The following is an 18,256-nucleotide window of genomic DNA, read 5'->3' on the forward strand; positions in this document are numbered from 1 at the left end:
TGCACGGCCCCGAGAGCTGTTTCTTCTTCTTCTCCTAATTTTCCCTGCCTCGTTTCGCCCCGGAGGAGCGGCGGGGCGGGGGGCAGGCTGCCGTCGCGTGGAGCACCTGCCCCTAATTAACCCGCTGCCATCGCCCCTCCTCATCAGCGCAGCGCGGGTCCCGCTCCCTTGCCCTATATCCTTCCTCCCTCAGACCCTCCTCCTTTCCCCCTAGACCCCCAGACCCCCTCCCCAGCCCGGTCCCCGCCCCGTTACCTGCCCGAGCGCTGCGCCCGCCCCGCGCCGCCGGCTCCGCCCGGCTCCGCGCATCTCGGCACGGCACAGCACGGCTCGGTTGGGCTCGGCTCGGCACGGCCCCGCCTGCAGGCACCTCCCGCCGCCGCTCCACGGCCGCGGCTGGGCTCCGAGCCCCCCGGCCATGGCTGAGAAAGTTTCGGCGGCGGAGCGGCCGCGGGGCGCCGGCTCCTCTTGCTCCGGCTCCTCCTCCGGCTCCGAAACTCTCTCTGAGGAGGGGGAGCCCGGAGCCGGGCCGGCAGCGGGGCGGCGGCGGCCGGGAGAGGAGCCGGGGAGCCCCGGTGAAAGGGAGGAGGCCGCCGCGTCGCTGGAGGAGCGGGACGAGGAGGTGAGATGGGGATGGGGATGGGGAGCCGGGGTCGGCGGCGACCCCCCGCAGCCTCGCCCCGGGGCGCCCCGGTGTTTTCCGCTGGCCCCGATGCTCTGCCGCTGGGTGAAGCTTCTGGCTTTGGGGGTTTTGTTGTTGTCATTTTTATTTATTTATTTATTTATTTGGTCTGGCGCGGGTGTTCTGGGCTTTAAGCGGTGTCACTGGTGCTAGCGGATCACCTTTCGGGTAGCGTCGCTCCGAAGCAAACTCTTCAGTATCGGGGGAGGCGATGGGCACGGCTCCCGAACTACGGTAATCCCCCTCGGGAGAGCTGGTGACAGGCGGTGGATTATGGAAGAGCTCCGTGGGTGATAGATCCGTGCGTGATACACGGATACGCGTGCTGTTCCCTTCCCTTCCCTCCTGGTTGAGCTGTGATACCTGCTAGCGGCACGCGTGGGGGGGAGCAAAACAAAACAAAAACCCCTGCGTGACGGTAAAATCATGCTTTTGTATCTGAGACGGCTTTTTATTATTCTCATCGCTAGTGTGGTTTGTATTCCTTGAAGGTATTTCTTTCCCTGACCCCTGAACCAAGCACGCTGTATTTTCCCTGACTGCTGCTTTACTTCGCCTCAGTTCAGTTGCTTGCATGCCTTAATGTACAGGCAGAGTTACCTCTTATTGCAGGCAACTTTTTGATCTCCTTTTAGGTGAGGTTTCTTTATTCCGTGCCTTTACATGGCTGTCTGCGCAAAGGCTTTTTGGGAGACCCTGGCATCTTTAAGGGGATGTCTGTGAAGCAGTGGCTGAAGTTATTTGCAGCTTGTTCAGCTGTGGTTGCTGAGAATGTTTCCTTCTATAGTAACAGCTTGTTTATGTAGCTACTGTTTTCCGCTTCACCCACTGGTGCCTCCTCTATTCAGTTAATGCACGGTGATTGGGATCCAAAAATACCTGTTTTTATTCCTTTCTTACTTCAAATGCTCAGTCTTGGATCATCTTCCTGGTCTAATACAACTACATGATCTCTTAAGGGGTGAAATTGGTTTACAGCGTGGTCCATCTCTGGTAGCAATAACAGAAGAATAAATGAGGGTATATACACACTTAATCTTTTCTTTCATAGCAACATGAACTTGCTTTATTCCCCGAACTGAGTAGAAGGTCTGTAGTTGATGTTACAATGGTACTTACTGTTAGGTAATTAATATATGTTGCTTCTCAGCAGGTCCTCTACACGTAGGCTGGAGGTTGTGCTTACCACAGCTATGTGGTGTCTAGTTGGTTGGGTGCTCAGCTGGTAAGCCTGCAAAATATTGTATAGGAACACACAAAGCTTGCCTGTTCAGTTAGCTGACCTCACAGTCACTGGCAGACCAGTTAGCTTCTGATTAAGGCTGGTTATTTTGGTGTGTGCTTTGGAGGTGAATTACAGGCAACTTCTGAGTTGAAAATATAGAAAAGTTAAGCCTCTTCCTCCCCCTCCCCCCCCCCCCCCCCAAGTCAACAATGAATTCATTGGAATTTGGAAACTCTGCAGGGGCCATCAGATACCTCATCTGTGGTTAGTAATTCTGGAAAAGACCAGTGTAAACTCACTTTAATGTAGTGGGGAAAGGTTATTTAGAATATACAACCTTCTCCCCTCTTCTTTATTCCTCGCTGCTAGATTGTTTCGTTATTTGAAAAACTGACCTTTTTTGTCTGTGTGTTTTGTGCTAGCCCTTCCATTTTGTGGAACCAGGGCTTGCAGCTGAATTCCTGTGTACCTGCAGAGCCACCTGACAAAGCAACCTGTATAATCATCATTTTTTTTTTCCTGTGCAAGGACACCAAAATGCATTAGAGTGCAGAAATGAACCAAGGCATAGTAACTTAAAACTGAGATATCATCTTTGTTACTTGCACACTGAAACCTGTAAGGCTAGTGGAGAAAGACAAGACTAAGGTCTGAAGTGAACATACAGATAATTTCAGACTTTGTGCTGCCTGCCAAAAGCAGACCAGTGAGAGAAGTTTCAGAAGATCCCATCTTCATATCTATGTTCCACTAGTTAGTGTCAAAGAATGAAAATGTTGATGTTCCGTCTTCTCAGTTCTTTTGGTTCCAGTACTTGGTCATGCTCATCCAGGTTTCATTTCTCTCTTGCCCTGTCCTTGTTCCTTTGGCAGCTTGGCAGTGGTGAGCCTATCACTGCTGTTCAGTGTCCATCAGACAGCCATGAAACTGATTGTCCTGATACTTCCCCAGCTGCTACTTTAGCTGTCACTAAATTGTTTAGGGCTGTGACATAAAATTTATTTTCGAACTAAATGAGTAATTGGAAAGCATGCACGTTTTCCCAAACACCCCATGTGTTGTTCCAGTAGAGCTATTTATTCTCCTGTGACATTGTATATAATATTCTTGACAACTCTGATCTTGGCTCTTCCTAGACCTTTTCTTTAGACTAAACAACTTCAGTGGCTTTAATCTTTTCTTCTAGAACGTGTTTCCAGACATCTGATCATTCTAATTGCTGTCTTGTGGACTTTTTCCAGCTGGTCACATCTGTCTTGAAGTGTGACATCAAAAAACAGGACACTATACTCAAGTTTAGGTCTTGCCAGAGCTGACTGGAACAGGAGGATTACTTCACATGTCTCTCAAGGGGTGTTATTGTATACAGCACAGGGTGCTCTTCTGCAGTTTGTAATGTGGTATGATTTTTATATCCTTTTCAGAAGATTTATATCAACATCTGTATTTTGCTAAAAACAATGTTTTGGCTCCTCTACTTCAGTGAAGGAAACTTAGTGCTGTCACTTAGAGTTGGGCTGCTTCTTTTATGTCTATAAGTTCAACAGGACCGAAAGATTGATAACTGGTGTTCTAAGTATCACATCTGAAAGAGTTAATTCCTGGAGAGAAATGGGGCAAGGAGGTCAGGGTGGGAAGAGAAGATGCATTGGTTTTCTCCATCATCGTTATTTCATCTACTGTCCCATGGACTTCCCCTTAAAAAAAAAAGACAAGAACAAAAAAAGTGAAATAAAAGCAGTCTTTTCTCTCATTTCATATATACAAGAGCAAATGTTAGGTTAACAGATTATGGCCATTAGTTAATAAAGAGTTTTTGATGTCTTACTCTGAGATCTTAGACACACAAAAATGAAACCCAGCTTTATGTTGGAAGACTTTGGTTCTGGAGCTTCAGTGCATTTGAATGCTGTGGAAAGCAAAAGCATGAAGTGCAAATTAATTCAAGCAAATAGTTTGCCTGTGCTCTTGTGACATGAGTGAGTGGCTATGTTGGCAGAAGCAGGCATGATGGAAGTGCATGGTGAAAAGCACTCAAGACAAATTCAATGTTTGAGACGGCACACCAGATTGGGACTACAGGGAAAGGGATAAATGCAAAATGCCCCAGGATTTTCCCAATTTCCTTTCTGCTGCGTTTCTAACTTTTGTACACTAGTCTTTCTTTTGGCAAAAATGTGACTGTGAACAGGAAGCTTGTTTTATGAGGCTTATTGAAACAAATGGTGCCAAATGTCACTGGCTGCCATCAGTTGCTCTCATTCAAAATGCTTTATAGACTTTCAGTCAAGCATGGGATGTACTTTTTGTAGATAGTGGCTTCCAAATCTTAATGTTTACAGGGCATGTGAGAGCTCCCTTGGGTTAATCATATATATTAAAAAGAAGGTGAAGGCAAGCTATAGGTTCCTTGCCTACATCAGTAATCTCAAGGATCTGAAGTTTGTCTGAGTTGTCTTCTCCATTTCTGTTAGCTGATCTACTGAAACAGCCTGTCTTTCTGCAAACCTTGTCACACTAACAGGGAATACGCTTTGCTTACCATTGCGCAATAGTAACCTGGGGTGGATCAGTAGTTTTTCAGAGAATAATGTTTTGTCACATAGCACATCTGTTGTCATTGTCTGAAATGGTTCCAAAAGCTGCTGAACCTGCCAGCTTCTGCTGAATTACCATACTCTGGGTCCTCTTTTTTCATTATTTTGGATACTTTAGATGCTTTCTAAAAACAAAACTAAGAAACAAATAGGGGCAAATGTAGTATTGTTCTCAAATTTTAATTTTCTGTAAATTAAATTTTTGGTATTGAGAGGTGGCTGTCAAAATTGATGAGAGTTGGACCTGCATTTAAAAAGGTGAGCAACATGAAAAAACAAGACTTCTGATGGGAGAATGTCACTCACCACTGAAATGCATTGTTCCACATTTTCCTCCATGCTATCTAGTTCATGTGTGTCATGTATCAAAAAGATCTTCACTGTGCAGAGAAGTACAAAAGCTTTATCTGTTGTTGTTTATATAGAAGTACCTGAATCTCCTTGTTGTTCATAGTCCAATCTGTTGTGGCTTCAGGAGGACTGTATGGTAGGAATCTTTTTCTGGGAAGCTAAGATTCTGTTGTGAAAATATTCGTAGCAAGGTGGCGGGGCGGTGAAGAAAGTGTTGCACTGAAAGCTGCTCTTTCACACATCTGAGCTTAAGCATATGCCTGCTAGAGAGCTACAGTCCTTCCATGTTACAGATTGTCTGCCAGATCTTCACCCCAACAAAACTGTAATTTGGGGGAGGGGGAGAAATCAAAATGCATTGGGATATAGTAAGTGACAAGTGGTGGTAATGAGTGCATGTGCATCCATATGTAATGGAGATGGTTGCAATTCCAACACTGTTACTGCGACCCAGCTAGCAGTAATGTTTTTGTTGAATTTCTTTTTCCCCTCTTGCTTGTCCTGCCAAAGTACTAACTGTGGGACACACTTGAACAGTGTGGGAGATATCATAGGGACTTCTTTCAATAGTTTCAGACTTTCTTGTCTCTGACAGCGATGGATCATTCCCTGTTGTTGCACACCCTGAATGCTGCAGCTACCTAACGATGAATTGCCTAATTGCAAGAGTGTGATCTTTAGATCATACTAAGGAATGGTAATGCAGTCATAAAATGTATACTTCTGTGTTAATATGATTGCAGTGGGATTAACTAAAGACTCGTCTAGTCTAGTACAGGCTTCAGACTGTTTCTGTGTTATGTGAGGCAGAGAAACAACACTGCCTTTGTTTTTAGATATGCTTGTGGTAAGTTAGTTATAGAATTAAATACTTCTTGCCTAAAGTCTTTGTAGGGCTGTCTTCAACAGTCATGTAAAAACACTTTTTCTTAAGCTTTTTTTTTTTTTTTGGTATGAGGAATACATTTCTCTTCTATCCAGAGTTTGAAGGAGACCATTAAGGTGCATGCTGATGTTGTGGTGGGTTGATTTTGGTTAGGTGCCGGCTCAGCTGGTCTCTGCTCTTCCACTCCTACTCAGAAGGACAAGGGAAAAATAAGATAGAAAAACTTGTGGGTTGAGTTGAGGATGGGGAGAATACTCACCAACTGCTATCATAGGCATAAAAAGGTTTGGCTTGGATAAGACTATTTTAATATATATAACCTATTGCTAAGAGATTAGAGCAGCAAGAACTAAAAGCAAATGAAAGATAACTTCCCCCCCAACCTCTCTCTTCTACCTTTATCTCCTGAGTGGCACAGGGAGATGGGGATGCGATCAGGCCCTGGCACTTGGTCTCTTTGGTCATGATCCCTCTCTGCCCCTGCTCCATGTGGGGTCCCTCCAACGAGATGCCATCCTTCCCAAAATGAGCCTGTGGGGGCTGCCCACACGCAGCAGCTCAAGACCTGCTCCCACACAGCTCTGTCCCATGGGGTCCATCCATCCCCCAGGAGCAAACTGCTCCAGCACGGGTCCCCCACGGGTGGGCGGCAGCTCCCCCCAGACCCCCTGCTCCTGCGTGGGCTCCTCTCCACGGGCTGCAGCTCCGGCCCGGGGCCTGCTCCTGCGGGGGCTCTCCATGGGCCGCAGCCTCCTCCAGGCCACATCCACCTGCTCCACCGGGGGCTCCTCCACCCATGGGGGGGCTGCAGCGTGGAGATCTGCTCCATGTGGGACCCATGGGCTGCAGGGGGACAGCCTGCTCCACCAGGGGCCTCTCCCTGCACAGCCCGCAGGGGAACTGCTGCTGCCTGCCTGCAGCACCTCCTGCCCTCCTGCTACACTCACCTAGGGGGCTGTGCAGCTAGTTCTCTCACATTTTCTCACTTCTTCCTTTCACAAAACCTGCTTCATGTTGATTTTTTGTCTTTCTTCAATCTGTTCTCCCAGAGGCCCACCCAGTGTTGCTCCCTGGCTTGGCTCTGTCCAGCAGCGGGTCCCTTTTGGAGCTGGCTGGAGCTGGTTCTGCTCTGACATGGGGCTCTGTTCACTGCAGTCCCCTGCTACCAAACCCTTTCTATGTGAACCCAACACATATTTGCACCCTTACAGACACAGAAACATGCTGGGAAGTGGAGAGACTCATGGTTGTGGGTTTTATCTAACACAGCTGTGTTGTTGCCTGAGGTTCTAGGTTATCTGTACGATAATAATATTTGCAGCTCCTTAGAGCAACTTTTCCAGACATCTGGTGTGTGTAAATAAGCCTATAACTAGAGCATCTTCCTTCTCACTTGGAATAAGTGAGAACTGAAGAAACCAGTTCATACATTGAATTGCGTATCTGTTTTCATGTGCCAAAACTGTTTGGGTACTTAAAATCTTCCTGAATTTGGTGGGTGAAGACCTGATAATTCCAGTGTTCTAAACAAAATTTGAATGCGTTCATAAAAGTGGGCCTCCTGTGCCTTTTAAATTTTACAAGCAAGGTAAAATAGTCCAGTCTGGTCTTAGTATTTCAGTATCCATAGTATCTGTATGTTACTATAACTGTGAAATCAAATGTGGAGAAACACCTTTCCAGTAAAGCTGCAGCTCTATACAAGGAGGAGGACTTCAGTACAGCATAGTTGCTATCTTTGCTTTGATGGCATTTTGGCTAGATGTAAGCTGCTTTGAACTGAATGTCAGGCAATGCAACAGCATAGTGCTACTTTTGTACTGTGAGGAAGCTCCCTATGATGGGGCTGCACTGCTGGCAGTAACAGCTTGTGTAAAGTTGTGTTTACACAAAGGGATGAAAGAGTCCTAAGTCTTGAGGCAGAAAGTATGAGGGCTGTCAAGTGCAGCATAAATGAGAAGACACTTGAGCTAGTAAGCTGAGCAGCTAGATAGCCTTTTGCTGTGGGAATCTGTGTGATGAGGTCCCTTTCCTCTTGGTTTTGTTGCATGTTGTGTTCCTACCCTCCTGCCACCAATGCAAAGGTGCCGTCTCAAACACTGCCATGCTGAAGCATCAATGCATATCAATTTACAAGGTTTATTACCATGCTGTTTGTGTTATACTGGGCTGGCAAACATTAACAACAATACTCTTCTGTGCAAGGCAAGAGAAAAAGATGCTTGCTGCTAAAATAAGGGTAAATATCTGAAATGCAGAATTCAGAGACTTGAAGAGGTGTGATGTATGTAAGAAAACTAGGAATGCAAATGAAGGAAGGTAAATAAAGCTTCCTTACTCAGAAGTTCTGACACCAGATGAAATTTTTCCCCTTATAGACAATACCTTGAAGTAGATGCCTGTTAAGAATTTGGGAGGTAGGCTCCGTCCGTTTGCCTGCTCAGCTACTGTGCTGGGAAATGACATGTTCAGTCTCTGCTGAACCTCTTTAAGTTGTTATGTGGGCTTCAAGTAACCGACAGGCCAACCCCACAAATTTTTGTAATCTTGTGCTTCAGCCTTAAGATCTGTTTTTGAGTTCTTCTCTTGCAGCTGTGGACTTCAAAATTTTTTGAAACAAGTCATAGTTGTGTATTATTGTGGCTTTGAGATGTATGACAGAGACTTGTGCTTAAAACTGAAGTGCTGGTAGCTCTGTGTGAAGTGATTGGGGGGGGGCGGGGAGAGAAAGGAGATGTAGGTACTTAAGGACAAGCTAGCTGAGAAGCTGAAAATAAATGTTGATGAATGGTAGCAAACTCCACTTGGATATCAAGCCAGGAAACAGTCTTCACTTCTGTTTCGCAGATCTAGGTAATCTTACTGATCCTCTCACAGCTGGGAGGGATGCTCTGGTCATAATTCCTGGCTGAAAGACTATCCTGCTCCAGCCAGGGAAACAGTAGGATGAGCATCTTGCCCTGCTCTACAAATATAACTAAATTGATGAGTTTGGTCCATCCGAAGATGAATTGCAAGTACGTCAGGGGTTAAGTGTTCTGTTGTATAGTCTGCTAGTCCTTGTCACTACCTTTCTTTACTGAATGTTTTAGGTTTTGTGTGAGAACGTGGGATGAACACATTTCTTCCCCCCCCCCCCCCCCCCCCCCCCCCCCCCATTTTTTCCCTATAACTGATATCACCTACAGTCTTGAACTGGTAAATGAGATTTTTTTTTTCCTTAAGATTTTCAACCAGCTCAGCAAGTGACTGTCAGAGGAAGAAAAAAAAGCCACATGCAGGCAACACAAAGCTCTTCCAAAATGATTAAATGGGGATGAAAATAACAGATTATAGGATGGCAGCCTGTATGGCCAAGTGAGAAAGATGAATTCCCTGTTGCCTGGCAGAGAGACTTATTGTATTAGAGGTGTTTTGCAGAGTTGCATTTTAACAACAGCGTGTATCTCAATATATTATTCTTATTTTTATCTTTTTAATTCCTAGAGGGTAGTGCTTACATACTGAGCCACAAACTTTTTGCGGGGCCATAGTGACATTCTGGTGGGACTGCATAATTAATTGTACCTGGACTATTAATGATCTATTGTTTTTATTCCTCAGGGTTGCTGGGCTATTAGAGCTGTGGGTGAATGGAGCAGATGAACTACTGCACTAAACTGTTAATTTGATTTTCATTGTTACCTCAGGAAACTTTTACTATAATGTGATAATGTTGTAGCTATGGCTCAGTGGATGCTTTTATTTTAAGGATGTTATTCAGACTATATAACAGAAATGTCTCAGATGCTGTTCATGCTGCATTTCAGATTTTGTGCATAGTACATGACAGTGAAGGGCAGGAGGAAATGTGCCTGATATATGATGTTCTGGGCTAGCTAAAAGAATAGGTTGTTTACAAAAAGTCACGGGAAAGCCTGGAGCTCAATTGGGTCTTTATATTCTTGATAAGCACACAGGGTAAAGTAAACCTTCTGGATATGTTTTAACCTGTTATCTATGGTTTCTTTGTTCAAATACTGTTGTATTTGTGGAGTAGTGGCAATAATGTGTTACACCACTGGAGGACATATTCTACACTTAAAGCTGCCATCGATTGATTTGAAGCAGATCTGCAGTAAGCAGGGTACTGTTTTGAATATACTCTCCTTGCTTATGTAAAAAAAGTCTAAATTACAGACTGAGTAGTTGAAACTGCAAGGAGGTAAACTTGCGCATATCACATGTTGGTCACTGGAGAACAGTGATGGTCACTGAATTTGTGGCTAGATCTTGAGTTGCTGACTCTGAGTTGGAATTACAGCTTGTGCTCAGTTGCACTGAATTCTGCTGAGAGAGCATATATCCTTGAACAAAGTATGCATTTAGGTAGTTGTTTCATACCGACTCTTCTAAGAAAGAAGATGTGGGTTGAAGAATATCCACAGTGGTTTACAATGCTATCACTCTCTGCTAACAAAGTATTACCTTTCATCCTGGATGCTGTTTTTGTCATCTCCTGGTTTGCTTACATCCCAACTCAGATGTTTAGGTCTCATTGGGGTAATGATTAATGGCTGGGGATTGAAGCAGCTGAAGCTAAGGCTTACACACAGACAGCTTTGGTCATGCTGTTAAAGTAGAAGAGCTACATGTAGGGTAAGGCTGTGAAGTTTGACATATGAATGAAGGAAGTGAGAGGTTCAGTTAAGGTATAATGACATACACTAAGGAAAAACCTCCACAGTTTTCAACAACTCATACTTCGAAGCATGTAGCTATTAGTGTTGTGTTAAGAGGGCCATTAGACACAAAACGAAGAAATAAGTATGTTGAAAATATACAAAAACTAAAAGCCATACCGTCAGGCACTTCAGGTATAAACTTGTTGGAGGGTGAGGAAAAGGCGTACCTGTGAACTTTGGTATGTCAGTAACCACTCAGACAGCTGGGAGGCGTGAGCACCATCTTACCTCATCCCTATGCTACCCATGGGAGCAGCTGTGCCAGGAGCTGTGGCAATGTACTTTGTACACAGCAGAGGAATAGCTTTCTCTGTGCCCTAGTGACTTACAAGCAAGCAGGGACAGGTTTTGTAGCTGTAGGAGCTAAGGTGCTTTCATTCCAGGTCTGTTTTCCCAACGTGACACTTATACATAGTGTTTTTTGGCATGGGAATTTTATTAAGTAAATTGCAGAAACTGCAGATGACAAATGTAGATGCATTAAGTCACAGATCTGTCATTAGAAAATACAGATAGAGTTGGAATTAGCAAACTGAAGATCTCTGAGGACCTGGGCTCTAACCCAGGTTAAGTAAGGAACATTTTTCAAAGCACGTGTGTTAGTGTCTTGCCTGTAGCTAGCTGTGGTTACTGAAGTCTTGGATGCTATTTGAATTTCTTTTAAAAACAAACAACTGCTATTGTTATAAACAAATGACTTCAATGGTGGTGTTCTCCCTCTAATTACATCAGTGCTTTTACTTTAATTCTTTGCATATGGGAGCTTTAATTGATTGTGTTGCAGAGAAGTTCTTTTGATGCTAAAACTTCTTGTGCTCAGCTGGAAAATGGATGCTATGGTTGTCTGGTGATGAGCCTTATGTGAAAAAAGAAGGGTAGAAATCCTCTTCCTACAAAACAGCAGAAAGTCTTCCTCATCCATGTAAGCAAGTAGCGTGGTGCATGGGGAAAATATCTGAGGACTGAAACAGCCAGTGCTGGGGACTGTATTGACACTGGGGGAACTGACCTCAGACCAGCTCTTGTCCGATCCCATGGGCTGATGTGCTGACATGCTGCCAGTTGTGCAGGAATTGGGGATGCTTCAGGGCTTGTCAAAAGGGTGGTGGGGGCCTCACTGACTTGTTTAGAGTCTGCTGAGCTTTATGCAAGTGTTGAATCATGAGTTGTTTTTTCTGGATGAGCTTAAGTTGAATGTGTCTGCAAGTGCTGCAGTTACAGCTTTGGTTAACTGTAAACATAAAATCATTTCACTTGAAATCTCTGGATGGGTGTGGTGTCTTTCATTACTTGTTAATCCCTCTGTCTTCATTGATTATTATTGAGGTAATGTGCTTTCATGAGAAAATAAACAGGTGGTTGGTGTGTTAATCCTTTCTGTTTAGATTTGAGTTTGATAAACCACCTTCTAGATGCCCTGCATGTCGAAGGCTGTGATTTTTGTCTGCCTGGATTTTTAGAACAGGAACTTCCTTCCTACACACAGCAGCTTCCTTGGCAACTTCGTCCCTGTGTTTAGGTATAGTCACTTCTAAACAGATTTGCCCATCTCCTAGGAGACAGAGCAATACCATTACACATGCTATTAATCCTTAAAGATGTTATACATACATAAGTAAACATGGAGGAATTATGTTGTCTGCCTTATACTGCAAGGGATGTGGGCAAGAAGAATGTCTTGGCCTGTATCAGTCTCTGGTGGTACTGCTAACAGATGCCTCCTGCAGTGTGTTTTTGGTAATTGTGCTGTGTTTGTACTTGTACAGATAGCATCCAAATAAAGCCAGTTAAGCTGCTTAAATAAACCTGTGGGCAAAATGTGTTCTCCTAACAATAGATATTTTTTTTACTGTAAATATAAAGCTAGGTCACAGGCTTAAGGACTGGAACCACTACAGTTCTAGTGCGTTTGTGTGTGTAGAATATTTGCTCTGTAGCAGGCTGGTGATACTTGCATATCAGAAACCTTCAGAAGAAGCTTGAATTTGTTTTTGATATGATGGAGTGAATATTGACAGAAGGTATGTGTAGAATACATAGCTGTTCTTATTTACTTGAATGTTAGGACAGTTCTAACTCTTCTTCCTGCAAGATTTTTATAAATATAAATATACCTTTAAAGGTCCAATTAATGCAGTGAAAGTGTGGGGGAGAATTACCTTTGAAAGCATTTTTCTACAGACATAGCTCTTAAATTCAGTAATTCTGGTGACTATGCATGTGTGGGTGATGTGGAAGAAAGCCTTCTGAAGCCACTGAGACATGTCCTATATATTGCTGAGTGCTTCAGTGCTGTGCAGGGATGTCTTAAGTTGTAGCACAACACAACTAAACACAAAGGCCCATAAAGGTCTGATCATAAAAGCTGCTCCATCAAAATTCTCACTTTCTGTTTTACTGTGTTGTACTCATCATACATCAGTCAAGCACTCTTATGCACTGGTGATTATCCCTTAAGTGCTTTTATGTGGATGAACAGAAATGATTTGTAAGCCTGTGTAAAATGTCATAAGGCAAAAACTGTACTGGACAGATGTACCACAGCTGAGTCAGATCTTCATTACATGAGTCTTGGATGTGGTTACACACAGCTGCAGCACTGGTGTTTTAAGGATCTGTTGAATCTGTCTGAAGTTGTCAAAAGAATTCAAGTTCTGTTTTCCCTCTCAGCTTATCCACCAATGCCGCTGTCTTGTGCCATTAGTGACTAAAAGCTTGGCTTTGCAGAGTCTGGTCTGGATGGCTCCAGGTCAAGTTTGCTGAGAGAAGAGAAGGCTCCAGGGAAACCTTAGAGCAGCCTTCCAGTACCGAAACGGGGCCTGCAAGAAAGCTGGGGAGGGACTCTTAGTCAGGGAGTGGAGTGAAAGGACAAGGGGAAATGGCTTAAACTAAAAGAGAGATTTAAAGCAGATATTTGGAAGAAATTCTCCGCTCAGAGGGTGGTGAGGCCCTGGCACAGGCTGCCCAGAGAAGCTGTGGATGCCCCATCCCTGGAGGTGCTCAAGGCCAGGCTGGATGGGGCTTTGGGCAACCTGGTCTGGTGGGAGGTGTCCCTGCCCAAGGCAGGGGGGTGGATCTGGGTGGTCTTTAAGGTTCCTTCCAACCCAAACCAGTCTTCTTCTGTGAATCACGGAGGTGTTTATTTGTGGAAGAACTCTGATTGACTTCTTGCGGCAGTATTTTAGATGGTTACTGAACCTATGTGCAAAATGTATTTCCTTTTTTTTTTTTTTCCATGAAGTCCTTAAATATATATAGGGAAGTGCATACTGGTGCTGCTGAGTTCTGTAGAAGTGACCGTGAGTTCAGGTCGGGAGCGTTACCAGCTGTCTATGTGGAGCTGCAGTGTGTGTGCATCAGTTAGTTGTTATCTCAAAAGCAGCAGCATTCATTTGAACACGGGAAGTGCAAATAATTTACATTTCAACTGTGTGCCTCCAAAGTGAACTTACTTTTGGGAAGGGAAGACTATTTGTTTTTTATTTTGGGGAAAAGATAAAATAAGTCTACTGATAAGATGGAATACTTAAATAAAGAGAGGGCTTGGAAAAATTGGATTATCTGACATGATGGACTCTCCTAGTTGCTACTGTAACCTCAGTGGTGCTGGTATGTTTACCTGGGTAGAAGTATAGCTTTTTCCACTGAGAGCTTACAGGACTGACTAGATTAGTAAGTGGATTCAGTTGAGAAGTCTTTAGAAATCAAATCCTCATGCATGCTGTGCAACATACAACACACTTCATTTCAACAAATATTGTAAAAATATGTAGAATTTGTCAAAGGTGGATGTTGTAAGTATCTTAAGAGTAAGAGTTTTGGGCCTAGGAAAGGTTAATAAGGTAGAAGTTGAGGGCTTGTCTGTTCTGATGCTGGATTTTCCAGACCTCTAATTACTAAGCCTTGCCATTTTGAAAGCGTTTGGCAATCCTAAATCAATCTGTCTGCTAAATGAACAGTTGCATGTACATTTAGGATTTGCCTTGCAGGGAGGCGAGGGGGCTGGTGCACTGCTTTTTTTTTTTGACTGAAAATTCCAAGCCTATTTGGATTAAGGCTTTTTTGCCCCCCCAACAGGTGGTATCGCAGGAAAGATGCTAGAAAGGTACTGTTTTTTCTGTTGTTACAGACTATAAAAGGTGTTTCCTGGGCGAGGGAAGGTGATGAGTTAGGAAGATGGCTGTGCTGTTCAGCTAGGGGCCTGCAGTGTCCTGGGGCACACAGGCCTGTGGTGGCCTAATGTGGTGGCTTGGTTCCCCGATCGCGTGCTATGATGGATTAATGCAGCCATGGACCTGCAGCTGCCATTTGCTGCCTTCACTTTGTTCCTTGGCCTGTGCCTAGCTTCAGCCTCCAGCATTTGCTAGAGTGGCTGATTTACCTGCTGCATAAGGGCCCTGGTGTGGGTGTAAGACTATACAGAATTGTTTTTGTGGAGATGACTTTTTTGCTCCACTGTGTTTTCAGTTTATTTTCCCCCAGACTTGTTGACACCGCTTTTCCCTTCAGTGGGTGGTGGTTCTTGCCTGAGTTCAGCCACCAGCGTGTGCTGCTTTAGTAAAATCATGCAAGCTTTTTCTGAGCAGTGAAAGTCTTGTAAGAATGCTTCTGTTCCAGAGACATGTTTTCAGGTTGGATGCTAAAAAAGCTGGATTCCTTTGTTTACGAGATACAACGTAAAAAAGAGACTTTACAGGCAAAGTAGGAGGCAGTCTGGCTACTCAAGCACAGAGAGGAAAAATAATAGTTTTATTTGTGTTGGCCCAATTTGATGATTTCGGTAGTAGCAGGAATTACTGCTACTACTTTATCTGCAACGTCAGTAGCAAGTTCTTGCCTACATACCCATAAGACAGATCTTTCAGCAGAAAAAAAACTGGAGCTGGCAGACATTTTGCGTTCAGCCTGTTTAAAGCTGTCTGTGTGTTGTCTGTGAAAAATAGAGCATGGCAGTCTGAAATGGGCTGGGGTTTCTGGAGATGCATTTCAACCCAACAGCTGAACTGAAGATTTTTCCAGGAACATCTTCTGTGTTGCAGGGTGAACACCTGTAAAAAAAAAAAAAAAGCCAACCAACAAAAAACTACCTGGAATAGAACTCTCTAATCCATATACTTCTGATGAAATACACCAAGTTGTCTCTTGCTTCACACAAACAGGAATTTCTAAGAACTGATGAACACACAAAGTCATTAAATCTTGGGAGAGGTTCCTACCCTATCATTACCTAAGAGAGATGAGTTGCAGCATTGTGGATTCATCTCGATAATGAGGCTGCTTTACTCAAGACATTGTGATCCAGATTGTCTACCCTTGGTGAGATAATGATTGACAAGAAAATTGAAGATGACACCATGTTTCCAGAGTAGAGGTGGTGGCTAGATTCAGAAAAACAAATGGGAAAGGAATTTAATCTTCTCTCCTATAATGTCTTCACAACAAACTGGTTGTGAACGTGGCTTAGAAGTTCAAGTTCAGGCTATGAAGTATTTATGAATGCATGTGAAAATCCTGAAGCTTGGAAGCCTCATTAAGTTCTGCGTAGCATCCTCATCTCTCTGTTGAAGATTCTTGCTGTTTGTGTCCTGGTACATAGGACATCTGACCCATGCAGAGGCTGATGAACTTGGGAAGCTGTGTTGCTAGCAGATATAATCAACCCCCTGGTAACAATGGTGATGGTCCTAGTGTCCAGTAGTTCTGGCCTTAGAGATGGTACAGTCCCTAAGTCATAATTGACTTCTTGCATGCGTGTGTTGGGACAGTGGTGTGATAAACATACAGGAACCCTGGCCTACTTTTCACTGACTTCCAGGATAACATTCCAAATGAAGGCAAAAATAGATTACCTGTAACCTCCTACTGATGTTGTTCATCACAGCCTGTTACAAATACAGGGGTAGATGAAAAGACTCAGCCCTGTGTGCCCCTATGAAGGGATTTATGCTGATAAGATTTTAAAGTCATAATTACTTTCCTTTTTATATTGTGGGATAGCAGGGTCAAGAAAACAAGGTTAGAATCCAGCAATTGGGATTTTTTTTCTAGACGAATGTTAGCAAAATAACTTCTTTAATATTTGTCTAGCTTAATTGGAATGCCATAGAAAATTATATGATCTGCTATTCTTAGTTTTCCATGTCTGTTTTGATGATAAAGTACATTAGACTGCTATTAAATATTCTAAGCCATTGTACTTGTTGTCATATTGCATCTGCCTATGAAGAATTTGTTTGATCATTAAGTCACTGGGGGGAAAGGATACAGCTCTGTGCACTTTTTTTTTTTTTGAAGTAGGTAATTCTGAAGCTGAAGTGTTTCTAGGTATGATGCTAGTGGCAGGCTTCTCAAACATAGCAGTGACAGCATTAAAATATTCTTCTTTTAAAGCCCCAAGAGCAGGCATCAGCAAGACTTCAGTCTCACACCTTTAATTATCTGTTCCAACCTTGCATTTCCTCAAATGCAAGAAACTCAGCATTTTTTCCCCCCCCTCACAGTGTCACGCTGTTGCACATTATATTGCTGTAAAGTTAAAACTTGATGAAAATGTTGGTAGATAGTTTAGTTGAAGAGAAAGTACTTGGAAAAGATGTGTATTTTTGGGCAGGCTTTGGGCACTGAGGAAAGGTTTGGCCCGGAATCTGCAGTGTAGGTAAAATAATCCTGCTGCCGTGTAACCAAATGGAAGTGAGCTGGATCGCCTGTGCGATGGATTACACCATATGAACAAAGGCAGGTGGCCTGGGAGCTCATGCTAACAGCAAATATTTAAACTATATTTTTAAGATGTGCAAATTTTGAGAGATGTGCAACACTTGAAAATTGGCTTCTCTTGATCCGACATGTTGAAGTTCATGCTTTGTTGGTCTCTCCGCAGCAGTGCGTGACATCAGAAATGTCATGACCACTCTGCTAGCACATTTATCTTCTTCTGTTAGAAGGGAAAAAGTAATTCTTGTGGTGTGGCCACATAAATGAGCTCCCTTTCTTCCTGATTAATGTCAAGAGGTAAATGGGCTATCCTCTTTCTCTTTGCATTGCATATGAACTCTTAATGATCTGTTAGCTATTACAGTGTTAGAATTAACGATGAAATATATGTGTTGCACGGAAGCCTGGTAGTGGATGTTAAGAAACTCATTCTGTTGTATATGGAAAACTAATCCACAAATAAATAGAAAAGCATATATATTCAAAGTTAGACTAGAAGGTTGTTTCCCTAGTGTTGAAGTACCATGCTCTTGATGGATATTGTAATCTTTTTCCCTTTGTTCAGTGGTTAAAAATCATGATGCGTGTTTATCACTCAAATGTTGGGACACTTAAGAGGGGGCAGAAGGCAAATGAAAAAACAGCATTGCTGTTAAGAAAAACTTACTGAGACCTCAGTAGTGTAAGAGTGAGTGTGCAAGAACCAGCAGAAGGAACGTAAAAACTTGCTTTCGTGAAATAGTGTGTCTTGGTCATCTTAGTGACTTCCTTCTCTTTCAGCCCTACTCTTTCCACTGATATATCTGTACTTCACTGGTCTCATAGCTGCACAAGAGCAGTAAAATGTTTCCTGCAGTTTTCTGCACCTTTTTTTATGAATGCACTGAGGCTCGTTTCATCAAGAGTTTCTGATGACACTGGTAGTTCAGGAAACACTGCTGTCATCTCCAAAAGATGTTGGCGGTATTTCTATGCTTTCTTGTTTTATGCCTCTTAATAAGCCAGTTTCCATTACATGTTGCTAAACTATTTTTCTTAATTAAAGTTACAATTCAGTTGAGTCTGTCTCTCAGCACG

The 18,256-nt window shown here is 43.4% G+C and overlaps 1 protein-coding gene across 4 annotated transcripts in view; it reads left to right on the forward strand.

Moving 5' to 3' along the window:
* The first annotated feature begins 311 nt into the window (after positions 1–311).
* MAST4 (microtubule associated serine/threonine kinase family member 4) overlaps positions 312–18,256 on the forward strand; it is a 293,964-nt gene continuing 276,019 nt past the window's right edge. For 2 of the 4 annotated variants that reach the window (XM_038170081.2, XM_038170080.2), the window contains exon 1: positions 313–622. In XM_038170081.2, the coding sequence (XP_038026009.1) occupies positions 419–622 (204 nt within the window). In that variant the 5' untranslated portion in view covers positions 313–418. Of the gene's footprint in view, positions 623–18,256 lie in introns of all 4 variants that reach the window. The other 2 variants (XM_038170079.2, XM_038170082.2) reach the window with 2 other exon arrangements.

This window comes from Anas platyrhynchos, chromosome Z (assembly GCF_047663525.1).
Source record: "Anas platyrhynchos isolate ZD024472 breed Pekin duck chromosome Z, IASCAAS_PekinDuck_T2T, whole genome shotgun sequence".
Classification (NCBI taxonomy): domain Eukaryota; kingdom Metazoa; phylum Chordata; class Aves; order Anseriformes; family Anatidae; genus Anas; species Anas platyrhynchos.